This window comes from Haemorhous mexicanus, chromosome 2, assembly GCF_027477595.1.
Source record: "Haemorhous mexicanus isolate bHaeMex1 chromosome 2, bHaeMex1.pri, whole genome shotgun sequence".
Lineage (NCBI taxonomy): Eukaryota > Metazoa > Chordata > Aves > Passeriformes > Fringillidae > Haemorhous > Haemorhous mexicanus.
The window spans coordinates 88,104,260-88,128,717 of NC_082342.1; the positions used below are offsets into that span (position 1 = coordinate 88,104,260).

Here is a 24,458-nt window from a genome sequence, read left to right on the forward strand (position 1 = left end):
AGTCTTGCAGACAAGGTATTGTTCTAAGAGAGTATTAACATTCAGTTATGAGCTTTTTTTAAAGGAAAAATTACCACACTCTGTGTGCCTCCCTGAATGAATGTACCACAGCATTTCATAAATTATATTCAGAATATGGTCTTCTGACACCCTGTGTGCATAACCCTCTGTGAGCACAGAAGTCACTTCAGTCTGTCTGTATTATGCTCCAGGAGAGCACACAGTTTACTGTTGATCTTCCGCTGTGCAAAAAAAAAGTACAGTGACATATCTTGTACTAGAGCAGAGACAAAGGCTATGCCTGGCACCTTTTCTTCTCACAACATGCCCTCTTGAGAGACATGCTCATTTTGAAATCCTGTAAAGTACATACATGTGTAAGCAGTGGTTACTGGCACCTCAGCTACTGCAGCTTTGTGGTTCACCAGTCATGTGTTTAAAAGAAAGGTTTGGCCTTATTTACTTTGGTTGGAAACACCCACAAAAAGTGAAAGCAGGTGATGTGAACTAATGCCCTCCAGCTAGAACAATTTCAACACATTTTAGAAAGAATTTGGTCTAATTTCAGACAGAAGTTTGATAGGTTCAAAATAGCAATTTCAGCTTACAGTAAAATTAGAAAAGTTACTGATGGAAACCAGGCCTGTCTTGGTAGGGCCTGAGTCCTGCCATGAGTGCTTGCTGTGACAGCCTGCAGAGGAGGTTTTCACAGCATCTAACTTCGAGTGCCCATACAAGAAGCTGGAACCACCCTGTCCTATTGTCCCACAGGAAACTGCAGCTAAGTCCTTTGGTATTCCATTGTCTTGGATCAGTTCAGTGACATACAGAAAAGCCCCATGATGTGACCCTTGGCACTGGCAGGGAGGAAGTGGGAACAGAACTTGGGAACAAGAATATGCCATGGATCAGCAATACCCAGAGGGTGGTGAGTGTGGAGCAAAACTGACAGTGTCTGAAATCTGCTCCCTTCTACCTGTCCCCTGACAGCTTCTGCTGCCCCACGGGGATCCCATGCAGAAAGCTGTGTCTCCCTCCTAGACTGGCTTCCAGCACTTGCTGCAGAAAGAGCCTCCCAGTTCACTTGCTTGTGCTGCTCATTGCTGCCTGGGCCCACAGACCCACACTCCAAAGCCAGTGCTCCAACAGCTCACACTCACATTCACAGAATCAGAATCACAGAATCAGTTATGTAGGAAAAGAAATCTCAGATCATCAAATACAACCTCTGACCCAAAAACAGGTCTGCAGATCATGGCACCAAGTGCCACATCTACTCTTTCCTTAGATACACCAAGGGACTTTGACTACACCACTTCCCTTGACAGTCCCTTCCAATGTCTCACCACTCCTGTGAAAAAATTCCTAACATTCAACCTAACCCTGGCGCATGTTAAGATTGTTTCCTCTTGTCCTGTTGCTGGTTGCCTGGGAGAAGAGGCCAACTCCCACCTGGCTACAGCCTCACCCCTGAGCCTCCTTTTCCCCAGGCTAACTAGCCCCCGCTCTCTCAGTCGGTTCTCACGGGACTTGTGCTTCAGATCCTTCACCCTATTGCCCTTATCTGGATCCGCTCCAACACCTCAGTGTCCTTCCTGGATTAAAGGGCTCAGAACTGCGCAGAGTACTCGAGGAGTGGCTTCACCAGTGCTGAGTGCAGGAGCAGGATTACTACCTTGGTCCTCTTAGCCAGGATGTCATTGACTTTCCTGGCCACCTGGGCACACGCTGGCACATTTTCCGATGCTGTCACCAGCACCCCCTGTCCCTTTTACGCTGGGCAGTTTTCCAGCCAGTCTGCCACCAGCCTGTAGCGCTGCACGGGGTTGACGTCACCCAAGTGCATTTGGCATTTGGTCTTGCTGAACCTCATGCAAGTGGCGACCATCGATCCAGCCCGTCCAGATCGCTCTGCAGATCCTGCGTGCCGGGCGGTACGGGGGCTGTGCAGGCTGCTACGGGCGCTGCTGGTAGAGGCATAAAGCGATCGCGGAGAGTGCTTGGAGAAGGCGACCGTAGTGGGGACAACGGTGTGAGCAGCGGCGGACCCGCACGCTACCCCGCGGGCCGGGGCGGTGGCGGGGCCGGGGCGGGGCGCGCGGCGGCCGGCCCGCCCGGTTGACGCGGCGCTGCGACAGTGGCGCCGCAGCGGGGCGGAGGGCGAGGGACGGGGCGGGGGCGGGGCCCTTTCGTCGCAAGCCTCGCCCCCGTGGCGGGCTGGCCAATAGGGCGGGAGGGCGTGGCCGGCACGGCCCGGCATTAAGCCCATGCGCGGGGGCGCTCCCGCCCTTTCGGCTTGAGCGGCAGCAGCGTTTTCCTCCCGGCGGCTCCGGCGCGGCGCGAACATGGCGGACCAGGCCATCTCCTTCCTCAAGGACTTTCTGGCGGGCGGCGTCGCCGCCGCCATCAGCAAGACTGCGGTGGCGCCCATCGAGCGGGTCAAGCTCTTGCTGCAGGTCAGCGGCGCGGACGAGAACGGGTGGCGCGGGCAGCGCCCCTCTCTGCCCCGGCGGGCGCCGGGCCGAGCGAGGACAGAGGGACGGGCGGGGGCGGGGGCCGCGGCCAGCGCGGGACAAAGGGCGCGAGCGAGGCGGCGGCTGGCGGGAAGGTCACGTGAGCGGCGGCGGGGAGCCGAAGCCGGTTCCGCCATGCGGGGCGGGGAGTGGAGGGAGGGCCGGGCCGGGCCGGGCCGAGGGGGGCGGCCGCCGCTGGTGTCACTTCCTGCCGCCCCCGCTCCCGTCGCCGAGGGCACGGCGGGGAGGGGAGGGCGTCCGATCTCCGCCGCCATCTTGGCGGCCTTCACGTGATGCGCGCCCGGGCCGCGATTGGGCTGCGGGCGGGGCGGAGTCGGGCCCCGGCCGGCGCGCGCGGCCCGGCGTGACCCGGTGGCGCCCCAAGGTGACTCGAGTGACCTTCGCGGCGGCTCCGGCCCCGGCCGCGGGGCTGGCCGCTCCTCCCTCGCCCCCAGCCCCTGTCCCTCTGGCTGGCAGCTTTGTCGGCTAACGCGGCTCTATCAGGAGATTTCCACCGCAGGCCTGTCTTTGTCAGTAAAGGCTCTCACCTCTACGTATGCTCAATGTATTTGTCGTGCTATATTTGTCTTACACTTGCCCTTGTACCTCACAGAATCAGTTTGGCAAAGACCTCAGAGAGATCATGAAGCCCAACCTAATGCCACGTAGTCTAATTTAAAGTAGACTGTGGCACTAAGTGCCATGTCCAGTCTTAAATACCTCTAAGGATCGTTGCTTCACGAGTCCCTAGACAGTGCATTCCAAAGTCTAATCACTTTTTGTCTGAAGAAATTCCTCCCCTAGTTCCCCCTAAATCTTCCTTGGCACAGCTTGAGGCTGTGTTCTCTTGTCCTGTCACTAGTTGCCTGGGAGAAATGGCTGGCCCCCACCTTGCTGCTATCTCCTTTCAGGAAGTTGTGGAGGAATTGCTCACAGTTTTCTGTTCTTGTTTTGCCAAGTCCTGATTTCCGAGAAAGCTTGAAAGCAATTTAAAGTCTTTTTCTTTATAATACCAACGATTGCCACTTGGTATTAACAGCTTTGTTTTATAGTAGAAGCAGGTTTAACCCCAGCTGCAGCATAGACCTGTCAGGGTAAGTGATCAATATTTGTGGTTTTATTTGCAGGTGCAACATGCCAGTAAACAGATTGCTGCTGATAAGCAGTACAAGGGTATCATCGATTGTGTAGTGCGTATTCCAAAGGAACAAGGAGTGCTGTCTTTCTGGCGAGGAAACTTGGCAAATGTCATCAGATACTTCCCAACTCAAGCTCTTAATTTTGCCTTCAAGGATAAGTATAAGCAGGTGTTTTTGGGAGGTGTAGACAAGCACACTCAGTTCTGGAGGTATTTTGCTGGTAACCTGGCATCTGGTGGTGCAGCTGGAGCCACTTCCCTCTGCTTTGTCTACCCCTTGGATTTTGCAAGAACCCGTTTGGCTGCTGATGTTGGAAAAGCTGGTGCAGACAGAGAATTCTCTGGTCTTGGGGACTGTCTAGTCAAAATCACCAAGTCTGATGGTGTCCGTGGCTTGTACCAAGGGTTCAATGTCTCTGTCCAAGGCATCATCATCTATAGAGCTGCCTACTTTGGGATCTATGATACAGCAAAAGGTAATATTTCAGAGGGGATCTGAAAACCCCTGTTTTTAGAATTTTATTGTCTGGTTTTGGATATGTGAAGGGGGATATCAGTGCTACATCTGTAACACTGCTGTATACAAGGGAAAACTTGTGCATGTGTTAATGGCAGCAGCCTGCTTGCAAGTACTGCTTTTGTACTTCAAGCAGTTTTTCCTAAGGCCAAGAGAGTATGTTGGTGACTAGACACAATTAGAATAATTTCTCTTCTGTTCAGTGTATACTGAAGTTACACTGGACCCCAGTCCAAGTGTGTTTAGCAAAATGGGATTGAACAGTGCTTTTGCAAAGCAATTTTTACGTTTCACATTTGGAGAAATTACCATTGATGCTAGTTTGTAGTGTAATGTTATCCAGAGGGACAGCAACTTAATTTAGTGATGTTTCTTTACTAAAAGCATAGCAAATAGGCAAGTCTTCTCATGCCAGTCTTAAAAAGAATGCTTTTGCTTAAATTGTAACCTACTGTGATTACTGAGAAGAAAGTCTTTGAAATATGGCTTCAGTATGTTTAAAGTTTGAAGTGTTTTGCTGCAGTTTTATTTAGAGTATGGGTCTACAGTATTTCATACTAGTTCATTTAGTACAATAGCTGTCATGCAGGGAATTAAGCAGAGGAGAATATGCAAGGTAAAAAGCTAATTGCTGTTTTTTTTTGTTTTACTGCAGGCATGCTCCCAGATCCCAGAAACACTCACATTGTTATCAGCTGGATGATCGCCCAGACAGTGACTGCTGTGGCTGGTGTGGTCTCCTATCCTTTCGATACAGTGAGGCGTAGGATGATGATGCAGTCAGGACGCAAAGGAGGTAGGCTGCAAATCCACAGAGCTGTCATTGCTGTTAGAACAGCATTAACAAGATGGAGTTCTTTTTTACTAATAGCCGTGCTCAGAGTTAACAGTTCATTGTTCCATAAATCTGGCTTATTATATTGTACTCTAATGAGGAAATGCAGTAATCTCAACCTGAGATTATCAGGATTTATGCAGAGATTTTTCATTATGGAACATGAAATTAAAAAAAAAAATAGACTGTCTGTTTGAATTGTTAGATTAAACAACAATATTAAAAAGGAGGCATAATATTTTTCGTAAGTATTGTGTTTCAGTTTTAAATTGTGGTTTGGGACATCACGAAGCAGTTACGTGAAACAGGACAGTTTTTAAAATTACATGAGATGAAATAGGAATTAAGAATAACTCTTTGCTCTTTTCTTGCAGCTGATATCATGTACTCTGGAACAATTGACTGCTGGCGGAAGATTGCAAGGGATGAAGGAGGAAAGGCCTTCTTCAAGGGTGCATGGTCTAACGTTCTTAGAGGCATGGGGGGTGCTTTCGTGCTTGTGCTGTATGATGAATTCAAGAAAGTAATTTAAACAGCCTAAATAGAATTGGAAATCAAGTTGAGCAGATCATGTAGAATAACTACCATTATGGACCATTGACCTTCAAGAAATTCCTGTGAGTCTTATTTATCGGAACCAGATGATACTTCTAGATGGGGCTAGAAACTGACATAGAGTACTGATCCACTTCTCTGTAATGTGCATGAAAACACTGAATCTGGCAGTTCAGTGTGACAGTTTTTCTTTACAGCAGTAAGGAATGAGTGGTGTTGGTTCTGGGTCCAAAGTTGTTAGGTCCAATTTAGGCAGAAAAACTATCATTTGCCTGTGGATCAGTCTTCAGTTTCAAGTCCTATCTTATAGGACCATAAAATTGTATTTGAAAGCATTTGCTAACAAATCATGTTTTTTTCCACTTGTACTGAAGCACTATGTACCATTTTGCACAGCTGAACATCTAGCAACTTTGTTCTTAAATTGGGGCATTCTGCTGTAAAACAATAAACATACTTACTCGGTCTGTGTTGAAATTATTACATAAATGCTTTGGAAAAGCCTCTTGTATTTCAAAACTTGTTTCAGATAATGGGTCCTCTGATACCTTTACACAAATATGCTTTTTAAAAAAATTGTTAAATGTGAGATCTTTAAAGAGGAGGGGTGGGAAAGCATGGGTTATACTAATAGAAACCACTCCCATTCTTTGTGCCTGATAGTGTATGATGGGCTGCTGCAAGTGGCTTTTTGCATGATTCTTAGAAATTAACATCTTCTATGATTTAAAATTCTGGGGTGGGGGTTCAGTTGTAGTGCTAGGAAAACCCAAAGTACCAGGGACTTAAAAAGTAATGTTCTTGCCCTTGGTAAAACAGCCTAAAATAAATGATTTTTTGTCAAATCAGAATGGAAAGCATGCCATTCATGCAAAAACCCAGGAACCCAGTAAATGCCTTCAACTTCTGAGTGACCTATGTATTGTATTGTTGCTGCTGGTTGGAAATATCGATAGTGCCATTCCGGCACTGTTTGGCCTCATCTGTAGCAGTGGTCAGTAGCTCTGTGGAAGGTTGAATTTAATCTGAAATGAGTTGCAGTCTAATAGGTGAAGTTGAAGGGTTGTGAGGGAGGGAATGTGTGTGCTTCTATGTAGCTGTAAAATAATAGATCTGAATAGGTCAGCCTTCAGTATTAATTGATTGATGTTTAGAGATGGTCAGAAGACCACAATGAGTAATTTCTCATAACTGCTCTTTGAGATAATGTAATACCTATGTGCCGTTCTTCATATGTATATAATCTTTTGTACTTTGTAATCTGCAAAGACACCCTAGAGGGACCAGTTGAGGAAAACAAAGAAAAGTGTCTATGACTCATTGAAGGCTGACTGAGCTGTGTTGAGTTCTTCTGTGTGCCTTCTGAGATTGCTATTCAAGATGAAGTATTTAAATTACCTGCTTGGCTTTGGCTGGTTATTGCCTTCCTCCTGAGTGTACTTTACCTTTTTCCTTTGACTGTTGCACAAGCACTGCTTTCAACGTCTTTATGTGAATGTAAGGACATTACACAGCTACCCTGTACATAGGCTACTGGCACACTTCATGTACCTACTGCAAGTGGTTCTTACATCCTGTGTGGGAGTAGCAGCTCCCTCTCGTGCAGGCAGGTCATACGGTGTTAACCCTGCAAGTCAATTATCTGGGGGAGCAGGGGAAGACATTTTGTCTATTATAAAAACATTAATCAGGTTTCTTTCTGTATCAGTGCCTTGCAAGGGTAGAGATAATGATGGGGTACCTTGCTGTGAGAGAGCCTGAGCTTTGTGAGAAACCAAATGTGGTAGTTGATTCAGCAGCCCCTGACAGGGACAGGACTTTCACACCCAATCTCTCCTTCAGAACAAGGTTTAACCAAAAGAAACAGGAAAAGAAACAAATCCTCCTAAATTTGCCCTAAACCAGGACACAGTTTAAGTCAATCTACAATTTCCCCATGCTGTACATTGAACATGAACTAATTTGTGATGTTCAGGTTGGTTTTTTTTTTTTTAATATATGGCTTCCCTTAGTCATGCAGCAGCAATTTCCAGTGTGTGATGCAGTTTAGGGATGTAAGAGGCAAACAATAAATGAGACTTTTAAAAAAAGCATTTGTTCTCTGTCTTATTGAAACACTGAAATTCATTAATTCTGAATTGTATAAACAGGAAAACATCCAGCATTTGTAAAAGAAAATACTGGCATCTAAAACCTATTATTATTTTAAAAGGCATTGAAAATAGCATTTGCACCCTTTGAAGGGAAAAACAAATACATTTGTGAGGAATTTTTACATTTAAGATCTAACTATTAAATATTAGATTTTATTTCATTTCCCACAACTGTTGGATTTTCTTGAAGGCTTTCAATGCTATTTATGTTACTTAAGTGCATACTAAAACCACACAGGATCACGGTGTTGCAGAGATCTATTTACAGTTGCAATACTGAGCTCATGAAATGGCTGACTGAGACCAGTATTAATAATTATATTTGACAAATATAATTTTATTTTCCGTTCTTGTCTTGCATAATGTTAATTGCACATATTGGGGTAGTGTGGTGGTACTGATGGAAGACCAAATTTAAACACATTCTAAATAGCTGGTTTGCGCTTCAGAAAATAACTGGCCATATAAAAGTTACAATAAAATTGCTGTGACATTATACAGCAAGGCTGTCAGCCTACAGGAAATCATTGTAATGAGAGGAAAGAAGCTTCATAGCAATGACGACAAGAAGTAACAGCTGTATTCTGGTTAAGAAGGTTTGTCTCACATTGTGAAGAACCTCTTAGCAAGGTTTAAGTACTTCTTCAAAGTAGCTGCTTGCAGAAAAGCTTAGTTGCCAGGCATTGTGGGTTTGAACAAAGGGAAAAGATCAAATTTTGGTGATTTTTCTCCCTTTTTTCATCTGCTCCATTTTAAGTGGATTTTAAAGGGACAAACAGTTCTATAGGTGATTACATTCTTTTATAGGCTGGTTTGAAGTACTTGTCAGCAGGATCCACAATTTTCTTTCATGTTGGGGAATCGGGTGTGTTTTTGGAAAGTTGGATCATTCTTCAATTGTAGTTATTTTCTCAGTATGACTTTTTATTGGTAGACTTAAATATTCTGTCTAAAGGCAAAGAAAATTTTGTATCATGCAGTAAGCTACAAATTGGTATCATTCTGAACATTAGTTTCAGCAGTATCAAAGACATCCCATCTTGGTCTTTTAATAGTTAATAAACACTTGCAAGTCAGGAGAAAACAGTGTTAAGGACAGTTAAGGAATGTTTCGATATGTCTGAGCAGTACTAGCTGTCAGCAGGAGGAAGAACAGAAGCTGATTTAGACACTGGACAACCTCAGCTGAGGCAATAGAAGGAATTTATTCAGTCAGTATTGGCTAAATTTTCCATATGTGGGCATTGGCTAGGCACGTAGATAAAATATTTTTGTTGCTATCACACATTTTTACATTGGCTAACCTGGAATTCTAGGGGAGTGCCTGCTGCTAGGTAAGATTGTAGTACTCATAGAGCACTTGGAATTTAAAGTTTTGAGGGAAGATAACTGAAAAAATATAAAAGGAGGGATAGTACTGGTGAGGAAAACAGGTTAAAAAAGCAAGCCTACTGTAATTACTGTAATACTGAGGGTATGTTGTGGAACATCAAACCAGGGTGTTCTGGAAACTTCTATTTTAGGAAAGCTGAAGAATGGGTAAAGCACTGCAGGGCTTTGTGGTCATGGTGTTTTGGGCTACTTTTCTGCTCTCCAAGGAAAATGCACAAAGAGTGTGCCTTGCAAGTTCTTGGAATGTATTTAACTCCAAGCAAGAGGTGATAAAACTCGGTAATGGCGAGGAAAGCATATGGGGTGAATGACTAGAAAATCATTGGTCTGTAGTAAGATGAGTAAAATAGAATGGATTAGAGGAGTGCAAGTTGTCTGATGCACTGAATGATTTGGTTGGTAGGATCTTAAAGCAAATGAAATCGGCAGTTCTTTAACGTGAGTGTTTTAAGGATGCAGTGCAGAACGTTAGGTTTTTTTAATCATGAGCTTTTTCAGCTATCTCAGAAAAAGTATTATGTAATAGGAGAAAAGAGTTAGAAAATGTGAAAGGTCGTTGAGTAAATAGAGGGAAAGTGAGGAAATGCAAACTTTAAAAAGGTGTGATTAGCAAAGGATGTTTCAGGTTTCAAAACAGCTCAAAAATCCATTAGCACTGGATGTCAGGGAGAGTGTTAGGTATTCAGTGGAGGAAAGCTTTTGAAAATGTACGTTTTGTACTGTGTTATTTTAATAACTTTGAAGAATTACAACATTCAATCAGTGTTAAAGGTACTGAGTTTGGAGAGAAGAGGTAAAATAAGATTAGGTTATAAGAGTACATCAAACTGTTTGAACGTGTCAAAATCATATGAATTATCTTCACAGCGGTGGTTGGCAAGTGTGAGGTAATGTGGGGGCTTCATTTCACTCTGGCAGCTGCTGCTGTTGTATTACTCCCTGCATGGATGTGCCTGTGCCACAGTTTGCAGACCTCATCCACAAAGGCCTCTGGGTTGTAGTGGAGTGGATTTGAGTGTGTTTGGTAGTGTATATGCACAGGAATTTGGAAGCCACTCAAGTTCAGGAAAAGCAAGCAATCCGTATGCAATTTTCCAAAAACTGCTTGTTACTTTCCTAGCTATTATTATTTAATGTGATGGACTGTGGACTGCTGCTGCTCTTTAGCCTTAGCTCTGGCAGCCTGGTAGGAAGTGAGATACCAGGTATTTATGACTTAAGGTGTATGAGGAAACCTACCTAAGCCACACTCCTACCTACTTTTTGTGAAAGCCAAAGGTGGTAGGACCAAACACAAATAAATCAGGACAGCAAGCTGGTATATAGTTAGCAAAACTGGAGAGTTTTAGTAGTCAAGAGATTTGGGGATTCTTTGTAAACAAGTGAAGGAAAATATATGTGTCACTTTTGGAATCCTCGTTGGAATGCTTGGTGTTGCTCACTGAATTTTAGGCAGTTAATGACTAACCTGATTTGCTGACTTCAAGTATGTCTTTGCTTTAGCCAGCTGACAGAAAGCATCCCCTCGCTATCCAGTCACCTTACAAACCACTTCTCAAAGGGATGGATTTGACAAGCATGAATGGTTTGAAGCCTGGTTGTCGTGATGTGTGCGGATAGACAGAAGAGTTACTTGCTGTTGACAGTGTGCAAGTGTGTAAGATACTGTAAACAGGAAAGGAATAAGGGTAAAAAGTAATGGATTTTAGGTGCATTAAATTAAGGTGCATTAAATTAAGCTATTAAAAAGGCTTTTTAAAAGTAAGGCTAAATAAACACGCAGAATAGGCTGCACAGGGGTGCTGCAGTATACTGACTGGTCAAATACAATCTGCACCAAACACTGAAATTGAAAATCCTGTGTTGAAGCAAGAGGAAGTTTAACTGTTAAGTCTTTCCAGCCCTGTTGATTTGCACTAAGTGTTACAGGATTTTCACATGGGTATAGGTCAGGCTTATGAAATATATATTCACATTATATTATGACCATTGATGTTTGAAAATGCTAATGAAAAATGCATCCTCACTTTGGTTCTTTTTAAAGTATGAACAGCAGCCTTACAAAGCTGGTACCCACAGAAATAACAGTAAATTTATACTCAGTAAAAGTGTAAATTCTGGTCTTTAAATATGTCTGCAAATACCTTCAGGACAGACTTTTGTTTTAGTGTTGGCATAGAGCATTTAAGGTTTCAAAGCAGAATAGCTTGCATGACAGAAATTAGTTTTGGACCAAAAGTTAACACTTATTTTTGGAAGTCAGTTCTTCTTTGGAAGTCAGTCTTTGGCCTGTGGTTTATAGTTAAGAAATTTGACTGAATTGAGAAGAAATCATACCTGGATATCTTCATCAGTTAATGCATTGAATTTGTCTCTCGGTTGTGGTATGGGAGGAAATAGGTTCTTGAAACTGCAGTACCTATGGGTAGAAAATGGGATCGTGGAGAAAGAAAATACTGCTAATATAACTTATACAAACTTTTTGTGGTGTAACTTAAGGACATTTTTTACTTTCAAGATTGAATATCTATTGCTGTACAAATTAAATGAGAAATAAAATATTTTCAGTGGGGTAACTGGTGGGTAACTATTATTACACTTAGCATTTGGGTTATAAAGATGTTTTTTGTGATTAGAATCATAGTAAATAAGTTATTAATAAATTACTTTGAATAAATCATGTGACATAACTTTCACCACTGAGAAGTTTTCTCAAAATAAGAATATGCTAATTTGGATTCTCTCTTGTCTGTACTGTATACAGCTAATGGCTTCAAACCTACCTAGATGTTAAATACTTAAAAATAAGAACAAAAAAGCTTTTGTAGGATCTGGTAGAATCAATCACTTAATGACTTTAACATCCTTTCCCCCTTTTCCACGTAGTGATTTTGCATGCCAAAGGGTCCCCCAACAGCAATCCTGGTGGTAATAGTTCATGACATTGTTAATGAGATTATTTTAATTTGCAGGTAGGAAAGTAGGCTGTTGTAGGAATGTGTTTCATACAGATCATACTCTGTCAGTAGTGTCTAGAGAAAAAAGATTTACCTTTTGAAAAGACAATACAGGAGAAGTGTGATTGTGATTGTTCCAAGTGCAATCAGAAATAAAATCACAAAAATAAAGTAATCTTTCCCTTGACCTGAAACAGCCAAGAGAGAGAAATATTTTAGCATGGTAAAAAGCTGCGTTTGTGACTGTATGATGTAAGGAATGTGAATTTCACTACATTTTTTAATGTTCTAAAGGACTTCAACTTGACTTCATTATAGAATTTTGTCCCAAAATGCAGATAGACTAGATACATAATAAACCTTTTCAAATATTTAAAATTTAGAGAATTTTTTTTAACTTCTGGAAAAATAGAAGAGTAAACAGACTTACACTACAATTAATAGAGCAAAATAGTGAAAAGAAAGATGCAGAAGGAAGGGGATGATATTTATGTAAAAACCTAAGAGAACAGAGAGGCAGCCTCATCACAGCAGACCAAAGATAAGGGTGTCTTTGTCTGTCTCAGTCTGTTTCTGTAGCTCTGGCATCTGAGTAGCTGCTGCCTTCACAATCCCAGCTAATCAAAGGCTCTCCTGCCAGAGTATTGGAGCTACTCCTCCGTGTTAATAAAATTCCCCCAGTTCCTTCCATGCAATTGGGTAAAAATTAATATTTTATTAATTTCTGTAACTGTGAGGAAGAAAGGGAAGCAAACAAAGTAATACTGGAAAAAAAAAAATCATAGTCTTACCAAACTCAATGGGTTCACTCCATTCCCCCCAATTTGAGCTTACGAGACAGTTTTTCCCACGTGCTCTGATTTTCAGAGTGTATCTTTTTTTCTCATTGTAATTTTGGAATTCATATCTGTCATTCCTTACCTAAAAGGAGAGTGATCAGACTCTGCATTTCACCTCATAGGCAAATATTAACAAAGTTCGTGGGTAAATTTCCTGGTACAGTTTCTAAAAAAAAATATATTTCTATGATTTTTTATTAGGTATGTATTATCCTGCCAGCAAAACTATCTGGTTTTTGAAGGTTAAAATTTTTTTAAAGTATATTTTGTCTTTGATTTCTTTTGTTATGCTTTATGGACATGTTTTGGGGGTTTTTTGTGTCCTTGTTTGTGGACCCTAAAGAAATCTGAAAGACACAAAGCAGAAATTGGAGAAGTACCCTGTAAACTCCCTTTGCAACCTTCATGGGGATTAAAAAAGCGTGGATGGTGTAGGTCATCGCTAAAAAGATTTATTGTTCTTGAGACAATACATTAACAGATATGTAATATTTGGCCTCATGCTACTTTATACAAAGTCTGGAATCTGTCTAGCCCTTCCAAGGCTTAGAAGACCACTCATTGTCAAGGGAAGACTGATAGTATTTATTCAATTTATAAAATTCCACAGGTTTAGAAGATTGTTGTACTCCCTTTGCCTAGATGTCCTGAGCTATCAGTGATATTATTCCAATGAGAAAGAGTGTTTCAGATTTTTAGTAATCACATCTGTCAGGAACAAAATCTATTTGTGCAATAGATGGAATGTAAGAAGTTTTGTGAAATGCATGGAAAATTTTGCCTACCCCATCCAAAATGGATATATTAGGTTTACATTTAAAGATATCAAAGGAACATATTTTTATGAATTCCTATTGCTACATTGATACAAAACCTGTAGTTCTGTAAGTATTTTCTGTAATGGTATTTATATGCTTAAGGAGGCAAAAGCACAAATTTGTATGTGACAAGAATACTTACACGAGGAAGCTTTTTCTCTTCTTTGGGCTCATCCTGCAAAACAAAGACAAATCTTCATTTTTATTATTTTTTTTATCAATTAGATATTTCTCGATATTGTTCTCATTTTCTTGCTTTTGAAGATCATAAATTATTTTAAACTGAAAAATCAATCAGATATTATTCTCCAGTAATGTCCCAGAATAACAGCATTTTATTCAGAGTTTTGTCTTCCTACATTTCTTTTTAGAAAAGGAAGGAAACATTAATTATTTATCAGTAGATGTGAGAAGCTATATTATTTGCCACTAAGGGTATTTTTATACACACTATGCATTCTCATCCATATCAAAATTACACAAGCAAACATATCATCCTACAAACACAGCAGATCTGGAAGCTGTGATTTCACAATAGTTTGTGAAAATTGATGTGAATAGCGAATTTTCTCTCCTTCCAGTCAAAGTCTCTGTTAGACTTATCCTTGCTCAGGGGCTTTCTGTGAAGAGTTGCTTACACATCCCATACAATCAAAATTTAATTAACTGCAATCAAACATTGACCTGGATCCAAGAACCTGAAAATTTTTAAGAAAAGGATAGGTTCAAAAATGAGTCAACAAATTCAACAGCAATGATCTCAGAAAGCATTGAAAAGCTGAGGTCTTGGAAACATCTATCACATGTAATATCGGGATAGCCAGCTTTAGGGAAAAGTCAGAAAGGTATAACTGGAAGGAATGTCTCATTACAGAAAACACACCCACAGCGTGTCTTTGACTGGAAAGCAGACTAGCATTCCCCATCACTCATTGTCAGCTGAGTGCTTTCGGCTCAGGACATGATGGAAGTCATCAGCCTGTGCTGGGAATGAGCAGGGTGCAAACGAGTTGCCTAAACCTTAGGTGTTTAGTGCTGCTTTAGCTGTCTTACCTCTGTTGGTCTCTCCTGGAAGGTGTGAGTTCTAGCTGCCATCTCCATGTCAGTACTGCTGGTACCTTCAGCACCTCAGGGGCTGTGAGGCACCTACTGCTCCACAGCAGGGAGCCCTGATGTGCACTGACCCTTAGGAGATCTTCGTGCTCCTGTGCAGACACCTACATTAAGGTGTCTCAGTCTAGGAGAAGAATTTCCTACCCAAATGTAGAAATCTACACTGAACCCCACCCATTCTGATTGTGGCACAGGAAACAACAGTTAACATGTATTTCTTTCAAATAAATGTTTTGACAATATTGCTATATTGTGATCTGTATATTTATGTAAAAATTCATAAGCACTTCACACAAGATCTTACTGTCAAATTCTACCAACCAGCTGGAAAGCAGCATTGCTGCAATTGCTCCTTGTACCAATAGGTACCAAGGTAGATGCTATTAATGCGGATAATCCAAACAGCCTGCAAGCTGTTGGTCTTTTTTTTAATAAACAAATGAGATTTAAGGCTGTGTTGCTTTATTGCAGTTGTATATTTATGTTTAACCCTTAGCTGATCTTTCCTGTAATGGTCTTGTGTCTGAGCAGTTGCTACCATGGTAAGACTCTGAGCTACAAAAGTTCATGACAGCTGGGATATGAGACCAGGAAAACTGTAGCAGGAGGACACTACAGCTTATGAGACAAAAATTAACAAGTAAGGAAGTCAGAAATGTACATATTATAGATATGTACGAGCATAGGTATGGTACCAAACACAAACCAAGAAATTTTTACCTTATTTTGTATGCTAATTTCATACTGAAAACATTTTGTGTTTTCCACATGACTTGTAAGGGGTGGATGCCACGTAATTATGCAACCCATAATATCTCTGGTACAATGGGCAGTGACATTTAATGGAGCAGTGAGTATTTCTGGAGAAAAAATGGAATAATTAATATAGGCATGATCAGTAAACAGCTACAATTCATGCCTTCACAGCAAAATGCATGTGAAGGTGAGGCAGCTGATGTACAACTGTGGGCTGCTGGTGCTAACTGGAGTTATCTGCTAAACAGCAGTAAAATACCTAACCAAAACTTGAGGATGTATAACTGCAGTTTTTGGACATCTGAAGTAAATGAAGTTCATATGAAGAAAAGTTATGATTTTGTGCAATTCACTAGTGCAATCAGCAGAGTGCCATTTTCTTCTACATCTGTTTTCCAACCTCACATTGACAATGCAAGTTTCCATAGGAAAAAGGAAGGAAGTTTTTGTGTGTGAGGTATTATTCACAATGCATTCAAGACATCTGAATTAGAGTGCCTATAGTATAATTAACTCAGTGTAACCTGATTTCTCTTGGGGCTTAAATGCCTAACTCACAGAGGTACCCACATAGTTAACTAACGCCATCCTAAATTTGGAAGCTGAACCTCACTCTGGTTTTAGGACATGTAGCTCTTGTGGCTCTCAGAGAGGTGTGAAATTAAGGGATGGTAAAATAAGCCCTTAGGAAAGGTGGCCTTGAAAATCTAACCATTGTGTTTCATTACTTGGAATCCATGACTATGTCCACACCTCTTGTCTCAGCAGTTTTTTCAGGCTGCCTCTGCTTTTTTTAGTCAAGTTTTGGAGCTGTATTCTGTCATCTGTTGGAAGCAAAGTGTGCCCTGCAGTGCAGGATCCTGCAACAGCTACAGACTTTGTTTTAATATGCTTTTCAAGAAAAATTCCCCACTTCCTTATTTTATAAAATAGTAATAAATTAAAATGTTAAATTACTTACCAATTTTATACAGGTCAATGTACTCATCATAGAACTGGATCAGGGAGTCTTTGCTAGACCCATTCACCAGGAAATAAGCCTTTTCCATCCCTATGCTCACATTTTGGAAGATGCATCCCACATTTCTGCAATTTTCATCTTTAATGTAAAGCTCACATTCCATCTCCTCTTCATCTCTGCATACAGCAAAGTATTTTAGTTAAACATGGGCACTGTGATGTGTTGAATGAGAATTCAGGCTTCCCTGTCTCAAGCAGACCTACTTACATTGAATTCTGCCAATAGAGAAAATACTGTGTGTCTGCTGGAGCATCCCTTCCTGCCTGCCAAGTGCAGTTCATGAGGAAGATGTTATAAATCACACAGGAGAAGTTTTCAATGGCCGACCCCTTCATGCCTGCAAACACAGGAATATCCATGATGAGGAAAAATCACGTGACTCCTCCAAGCTGGAGGATCATGGCACACACTTAGCTATGTAAGATACCTGCAAGCCCAGCTAGTTATTGCTTGGGTTAGGAACGACAACTGAGAGAAAACTCTACTCTCACTCCACTTTAACTGCCTCTGAACTGTGAAACCTGTCAGTGAAGCATTCCACAAGGAAGGCACATTGCCTTTTAATACCATCCATGTTGCTACAAAGAGAAGTATTTCTCCTTTTGCAATTAATGCACGGGAAACTACTCCTGACATGTTTACACAGAAGACTTAAAAAGCTGAGACTTTTAGAAGGAAGGTTGAATTTTTCCTGCTCTCCAGTCAAGCAGGCTCCTCCTTAGATGTTTCCACTTTTATGTTGGTGACAGTGACTTGTTCTTTTGGTTTTCTGGAGGACATTGAAACAGGAACCTCGTTTCTTTTGGAGGTTCCTCATGGCTGGGCTGTGCAGGCTTGCTTAGCCTCTTCCTCTCTTCTCCTGCAACCACTTTTCTGCTTCTTTCTGTGGTATGTCCTAAGTTCAGTGAAAGTGTGGAGGCTTCCTGTGCTATTGACTCCATCCCTCTCCAGTACCCATTAAAGATGTCAACATTGTGGAAGAACAGGGGAATCCTCTGGGGAAGCTGCACGCTTGGAAGGTAGCGCCAGCAGGGGAGACACACCGAAGTTTTGGGTGTTCTGGCTTATATTTTGAGGGTTTCTGCTGGCAAATCTAAAGGAAGAGAACAGCAGTGAGCATTTTCTCTGCTCAGACACGAGAAAGCTGCTAATCCATCACCTCTGTCATGTTTTAAATACCCCAGTTACACACAGATGCTGCAGCACTGATGGCTGGGGAATTTTAATGGAGAACTCTGACATAAGAAGGAAGGGGAAAATGGGCCACAACAAACTCATCAACAGCCCAGTAGAAAGGCATTCAATAAATAAGTACTAGCATCTTAATTTGTAACAGCCAGAAGAGTTATTTGAAACCACCCTTAAACCACTGTAATTTATTAGCATTTTGGAGCCTTAGTATAAAAGAGAACAATGCATTTATGGGTACATTTGTTACATCTCTTGCAGAAGGATGGAGACCTTTATAACAGAGCAAATAATTTTAACAGATCTGAAAAAAAAAAGCTTTTAATAGAAAATATAGCAGTTACCTACTATGTAAGTAACTGTTTTCTAAGGCAGTGTTTACCTTTAAAAGATTGCAAATGCATAAAACTTTAGCCAGACCACATACATTACCTCCAGGGAGAAAGCTGCATTGTTTTGAGATGTTTGTGTTTGGCACTTCAATGATAAAGGTTACCCCTTTGTGCAGAGGCATGTATAGTTCCACTGGAAAGCTGCATAGTGGACTATCCACCTGTAAAGGGAACATGGCATTTTATTTCTCTGTTTTTGCTTTTCTGATGTTAGGTGAGGATGGCTATGGAAGTGCAACTCAGAACTGTAATTCCATGTATTTGCATGTTTTTGGTTCAAAAACAAGCTCTCTCCTTTAGCACTCAAGGGTGTTATAGAATGGAACTAAGGAATCAAAACCATAACTACACAAAAAGCTTTGCAGCTCAGGAGTTGGATGCTACACTAGTGTGCAACTATTTTAGGAGACTAATAGTAGCCCAGTGGCAAAACAGAAGATGGCAAATACATAGGGGAGCCACAAAGGAATTTAATCAAAGAATTAAGCAAAACAAAAGTCCTTATCTGACCTGCCCTGGGTTTAAAAAGTGTCTGTGGTGATATAGACACAATCTTCAATAAAGATGTGATGTATTTTGTTCTATATATTACTAAGGCACCTGCTTTGCTAGGCTAAATAAGCCATCTCTATATCTGTTGATCTTCCTCTTTTCCTCTTTTGATAATGTGGGTTTATAACAAAGCCTGTGCTACAGCCATGATCCTGTTTACTGGGAAACAAGTGAAGAATTTAAGATAACCATAATCCATGGCAGTGTTTCTGGGATTTTTTTTGTGGGGGGTCTCTTGCTATGTCTCTTCAAAGTCTCTAGAAGTTTCACTTAATCTTACAGCCCCCTTTTTTCAGCAGCTACATCCCTATTCATGATTCAACATAGCTGCAGTTCAGGCTTCACTTTCTTTCTACTTTGGTGTCAGAATTTCAATTCTTTAGCATGCATTGGGTGCTCATCTCACAGTAAATGCCCCCTGGCATTGCTGATGGCTTTCCTCAGCCCCTAAGAGATCAAGCTGTAGACTGCAAACAGCCACATGTCAGATGTTATCTGCAACATTCATTTTCTCCAAAATGAAAAATTTTCCAAATGAAATTGATAAAATATACGATTATTTATCTCAATGAATAGCAAGTTTCCAAAATTTTCCAAATGAAATTGATAGAAGATATGAATATTTATCTCAATGAATAGGAAGTTTACCTCTGTGTCTATATATTCCATGCCTCTGTCCATGATGATACATTTGTACTCAGAGAAATTCCTGCTGCTCTCCCAGGAGAGTTCCATTTTTCTCCAGTCTGCATTCACATTTGTAATAGGTGATTCCTGTCTGTCTGCTGAAAGTGTTGCAGCATAAGTTCAGTAAGGACATGCTATTGCTTTCGTTGAATACAGAGGATGGTATCTGTCAGGCTTAGGATAGCAATTGCGAGTTTCATTGCAAGTATCTCTGATAAATGAAGAGTTAAATCTTGTTTCTCAGATTATATCTGTAAAAACATACTTACACTCCATACACTGGATATCAGCATGCAAGGGATGAAATAGCATCATATACCACGAAATCATACAAATGAGTCCAAGAGTATCAAACATATTTCCTTCTCTGGAAAGAGATAATGAAACCTTCAGAAAGAAAGAGGGGAATATTAAAAAAAAAAAAAAAAAAAAAAAAAAAAGGAAAATCATGATGAAGTGTATTTTGGTTTTGCAAAACTTAATTTTTTAAAAATATTCTTTAGAAAAACCAAACAGAGGATGTGCTTCTGGCACTTCTTCTTTGAACTAACTGAATAGCCATGATACTGCCTATAACAAAGTAGTTTGAGATAAAGGGGCCATGGACTCTTATGATGATAAATACACTCACTGTATTCAGTGCAGACACCATGACTGAGAATTACTTTTTTCCACATATCTTCATCAGAAAGTCAGGTTTTCTCGCTTTCTGATCCCATGAATATCACAATGCTGTGCTTTGCATTAGCAGCTAGAATGGTGTTGACAACACACTAGTGTTTTGGCTGTTGCTGAGCAGTGCTGGCACAGCATTGGTGTTGTCTCTCCAACCCCATCCCACCAACTCTGCAGAGCCCAGAGGGATGAGGGTGAGCCAGAGGCTGGGAGGGAACATGGCTAGGACAGCTGACCCCAACTGATAGGGATATCCCATATCATATGGCATCATGTTCAGCAATAAAACCTGGGAGGTAGAAGGATTGGGATGGGGTGAGGCATTTCTTGTCCAGACATTTGGCGTCCAAAGCAACTGTGATGTGTACTGCAGCCCCCTGTCCCAGGGAATGGCTGGATATTGTCTGCAGAGGGGAAGTAGAAAATAAGGAAGTGTGGGGGGGTGAGAAAGCAGCTTGGTGGGCAGCTGCTGGCCAACCAAGATCAGGGCACCACAGTATTTATTCTTGTCACAAATGAGTCTCCACTTTTCAAACTACATGACTCCCACTGGTCTTAGAGGTTTCCATCCACACAGAATAGTCTACTTCCAATTTTATGTTGCTTCAGTGTCAGAAACCAAGGAGTCAGGTGTTCCAGATCATTGTAGGCAATTTAAATTACAAAGGAAGCGTGAGCACCTGCAAAGGTCAACTCCACATTCCTTCATGTGGTATGGAGGACTGAGCAAAGCTAGTCAAACATTGGCATCAGCTCTTGACAAACATTGCTCATCTTATGTACAATTTTCGTTTTCTCCAAGGAGGTTAAAACTCTTTGGAAAAGATTTCTCTATTCCCAGATTTTTTTTCCCTACAAGCAACTGTGGTTAAATTTTCATTTGCTTTATCATTGCCTAGCAGTGCAACTTCATAGTAGCAATTTTCTGGATTACAGGTAGTACTAAGGATAATTCTTAAACTGAAATAAATTCTTACAAACTCAGGAAAAAGAGCAAGGTGGTAATATTTTGTTACTAGTCAGCCCTTCTATATTAATTTTTATTGTTGTCTCAGAATGCTGATTTCAAACTGAGTCCACTTGAGATGAAAACAAAAAACCACCCTGAGGTTCCAAGTAAGTCATTCTGTAATCTTGAATATTTTCAGAAGGCGTGTCACATTTCCTGGAAATTGGCTTGGTGTGACATTTCCATCACGGTCCCCAGGATTCAAGCTGGGCCAGTACACCAAACTGAGGTTTCAACAGAGACAGACCCTTCACTGTAACCTGCTTATCTCTTGCAGCAATCATATTTGTAAATCATCCTGCTACAGTAAGGATGTGGCCAAGGCTGCTGGGAAGCGATACCGAAGAATCTCAAGTGCAAACAGTGTGGAGGACTGGACATTGAATTCTCTCTGAGATATTGTCTCAATGGTTATTTCCACTTTCCCATGCTCTCAGGGACCACCCCAGTAATATACATGAGAACCTTGAGACATTTTGTCCTTCTGGTTAGCCTCTTAATCACATTTTCTCTGTTTTGGCCCTTTTGTTCAGTCACTCAACACTTTCCTCTAACTTTCCTCATGTTCAGTGTAGGCATTTGTTTTCCTATTCTTTGGCAACTGTCTACTCTCTTTATTTTCTTTGTTTCTTTATTTTCCTTTATTTTTCTTTAGATCTCCCTCTCTCTGTTCTGATTAGTCCTGTTCTTTCACTATCTCCCTCAGGTTTCCTACACATGACTGCAACCCCATATTGCAAGTACCCTTCATGCTTTCTCATGGAAATGCCCGTGTGGCACACTGCCATAGCAATCATCCACAGCCCGGTCTGCTTAGAGAAGTGTTGGCTGGCTTCATTGTCTCCACACTCTGTACATTTCATTGGACAAGCAGTGGGAATAGCAGGGCCTGTAAGCAATCCCTTTCCTCATAAGAAATGACCATTCCAGCTGAATGCCCCAACACATAGCCAGGCTCTCTGTTTTTTCTCTGCCTGCAGGCAGGATGGGCAGTGTAGGAGCTGTGATGAGCCCTGAGCCATCCAGCTGAGCAATCCAGACCTTCTGTACAGTGGCCAAACAAGTGGCTCCAACATCATATTTTCAGGAATTTTCTGCCTCCAGGACCTCCACTCTCTCCCAGACTGGCCTTCTTCAGACAGGTGTGGTAAAGCTCTCTCTGGTCTGAACTCACCTCAGTATTGAAGGTGCCAGAAAGAGCACCCATGTCAAAATGATTGTGAGTGTTATTTGGAGGATCAGACCAGAAGAACCATACATATTCTGCTGTAAGCAGTATTTCCTCATATTTCATCAAAATAGAATTTATTGGGATGAAAATGCCCAAACTGGATGATTTTTTTTCTGCCTTTCTTCTTTCCTTTTTCCCCCCTGGCCAGACTCAGAAGGGTGTGTCTACCCTGCTACACACGGGAGAGCCCCAGAGGTACTCAACCATCTGTTTTCCAGACACCTCAGCTCTTAGCTCACTCCCTAGCTCTCTCCAGGACAGTTTGTTATCAGCCCAGTCTATCCTCCTTATCAATGTGTCAGAAGCAGAAAACTCTCAGGTAGCCTGCAGTGGTTTTACAGAAAGCATGCACTGAATACTGACTTAAGCACTATCAGTTCTTACCCTCCTAGTCTATTGTCTTTGCTCTTAGGCTGTGAGTGCAGGATGGTACCAGAAAATGTCACCTGAGACCAGTGACTTATTTTCTTCAGTCTCTCTGAGAAAATTGGGAAGAAAAAATAAAAAATCATTGTCTCCTGCCCATGACATGCTTCCAGAAATTAAGCTTTGTGTTTTTCTCATAGGGTAATGGGAGGATAAACTGATACTTATACATTGCTGAGATGTGGAGACTATCATACACTGGCGAAGCCTTCCTGGAAGCATTGAAATAGGAATGGAAACCTTACAATGCATGCTAAACAATGAAATATTATCAAATTGCTGCCTAAATACAACTATTTCAGTTTTTAGATCAGTATTCCGATCTATTCTGATAAACTAACTAAACTATTCTGATTCCTGTGGATGATACAAAACTGGGAGAAGTGGGTGCTATGTGACTGTTTTTGCTTCAGAGGGACCTGGAGAAGTTGGAGAAATGAGATGACCAGAATCTTTTGGAATTCAGCAAAGAAAGGTGCTGAGTCCTCTACTTGGGGAGGAATACCCCCTGGCACCAGCAGAGGCTGAGATCCATTGGAAAGCATTTTGCGAAGAGCACAGGCTGACCACGGGCCAGTGGTGTGCTCTTGCAGAACAGAAGACCAAAGGCACCCTGGGCTGCACGAGGCAGTGCTGCCAGCAGGTCAGGGGAGCTGGTCCTGGAGTGCCCTGCCTTGTTCTGGGATCCCCAGCAGAAAAAAGATATGGAGCTGCTGGAGGGAGTCCAGTAAAAGGGCTCTGAGACATGAGAAGAGGCTGAGAAATCTGGGGTTGTTCATCCTGGAGAGATGAAGGCTCAGCAGGATGTTGTTCATGTGTACAAATACCCAGCTGTGGGGAATGAGAAAGAGCCAAGCTCTGCTCAGTGGTGACAACTGACTGGGCAAGAAGCAACGGGCAAAAAATGAAATAATGGAAATTCAATTTAAACACAAGATAACATCTTTTACTGTGAGGTAGTCAACTACTTGAACAGAGTTTCCAGGAAAGCTTTGAGGTCTCCAGTGTTAGAGATACTGACAGGACAAAGCCCTGAGCAACCTGCTGTAGCTGACCCTGCTCTAAGGAAGGCTTGGGATAGGACAATTTCCAGAAGTGCCTTCCAGCCTCAACCATCCCATGATTTTGTGATCAACTTTTTTTCCCTCCCCAAGAAATAGAAATATACATATTTCTAGTTAATTTATAGAAAGGGTACAAAAAATAGCATTTCTTTCAATTACTGAAAAATAGATGTCAGAAAATAAATGTCAAATAGTGCAATAGATATCACAGACATTTCACAGTCTTCCTTGGATCTTGCAGAAATCTTTAGAAATTTTGTATTTACTCATTTCTACTTTTAATCAAATAGGCAAAAGAATCCTCAAAATAGTCTACAGAATTTCTTAAACTCAAAGGACACTAATTCATATTTTGTACATATGCAAATAGGACTGTACCTAACTTAATCCCTGGAAAATATTTGTATCCTGCAAAAAGTCTTCTGTGGCACAAAAAAAAAAAAATCAACACAGAACATAAAGAGACATACCTCCTCTTGAAAAACTCTCTTCATTTATCTTGTTTGATTTTAACAAGGACGTTTTAACGTGTAGTTGTTGTCACATGCAGAAATCTGGAAATGTTTTGCTCTGCCAGTTAGCTTCGTTTTACTGCGTGACAATATTAAGTAACAAATGCTGCAAGTT

General features: G+C 41.4%; 2 protein-coding genes across 5 annotated transcripts; one reads left to right on the forward strand and one right to left on the reverse strand.

Moving 5' to 3' along the window:
• Positions 1 to 2,272: 2,272 nt before the first annotated feature.
• SLC25A6 (solute carrier family 25 member 6) lies at positions 2,273 to 6,047 on the forward strand. The gene is made up of 4 exons (XM_059839383.1): positions 2,273 to 2,456; positions 3,641 to 4,127; positions 4,824 to 4,964; positions 5,378 to 6,047. The coding sequence occupies exons 1-4, from the start codon at positions 2,346 to 2,348 to the stop codon at positions 5,533 to 5,535; spliced, it is 897 nt and encodes a 298-aa protein (XP_059695366.1). The 5' UTR covers positions 2,273 to 2,345; the 3' UTR covers positions 5,536 to 6,047.
• A 1,980-nt stretch (positions 6,048 to 8,027) lies between these two features.
• On the reverse strand, positions 8,028 to 24,458 carry LOC132323764 (granulocyte-macrophage colony-stimulating factor receptor subunit alpha-like). 4 transcript variants are annotated; one of them, XM_059839380.1, is made up of 12 exons: positions 24,302 to 24,458; positions 19,696 to 19,813; positions 19,388 to 19,521; positions 18,228 to 18,348; positions 16,815 to 16,944; positions 16,548 to 16,723; positions 15,551 to 15,690; positions 13,860 to 13,892; positions 12,852 to 12,981; positions 12,155 to 12,248; positions 11,441 to 11,522; positions 8,028 to 8,660 (listed from the first exon to the last, which is right to left on the reverse strand). In XM_059839380.1, exons 1-12 carry the CDS (start codon positions 24,323 to 24,325, stop codon positions 8,598 to 8,600), a joined length of 1,245 nt encoding a protein of 414 aa, XP_059695363.1. In that variant the 5' UTR covers positions 24,326 to 24,458; the 3' UTR covers positions 8,028 to 8,597. The 4 variants fall into 4 exon arrangements, with proteins under 4 accessions (XP_059695363.1, XP_059695361.1, XP_059695365.1 ...); XM_059839378.1 differs by having other exon boundaries at positions 19,388 to 19,524; XM_059839382.1 differs by having other exon boundaries at positions 19,696 to 19,793; positions 24,302 to 24,452.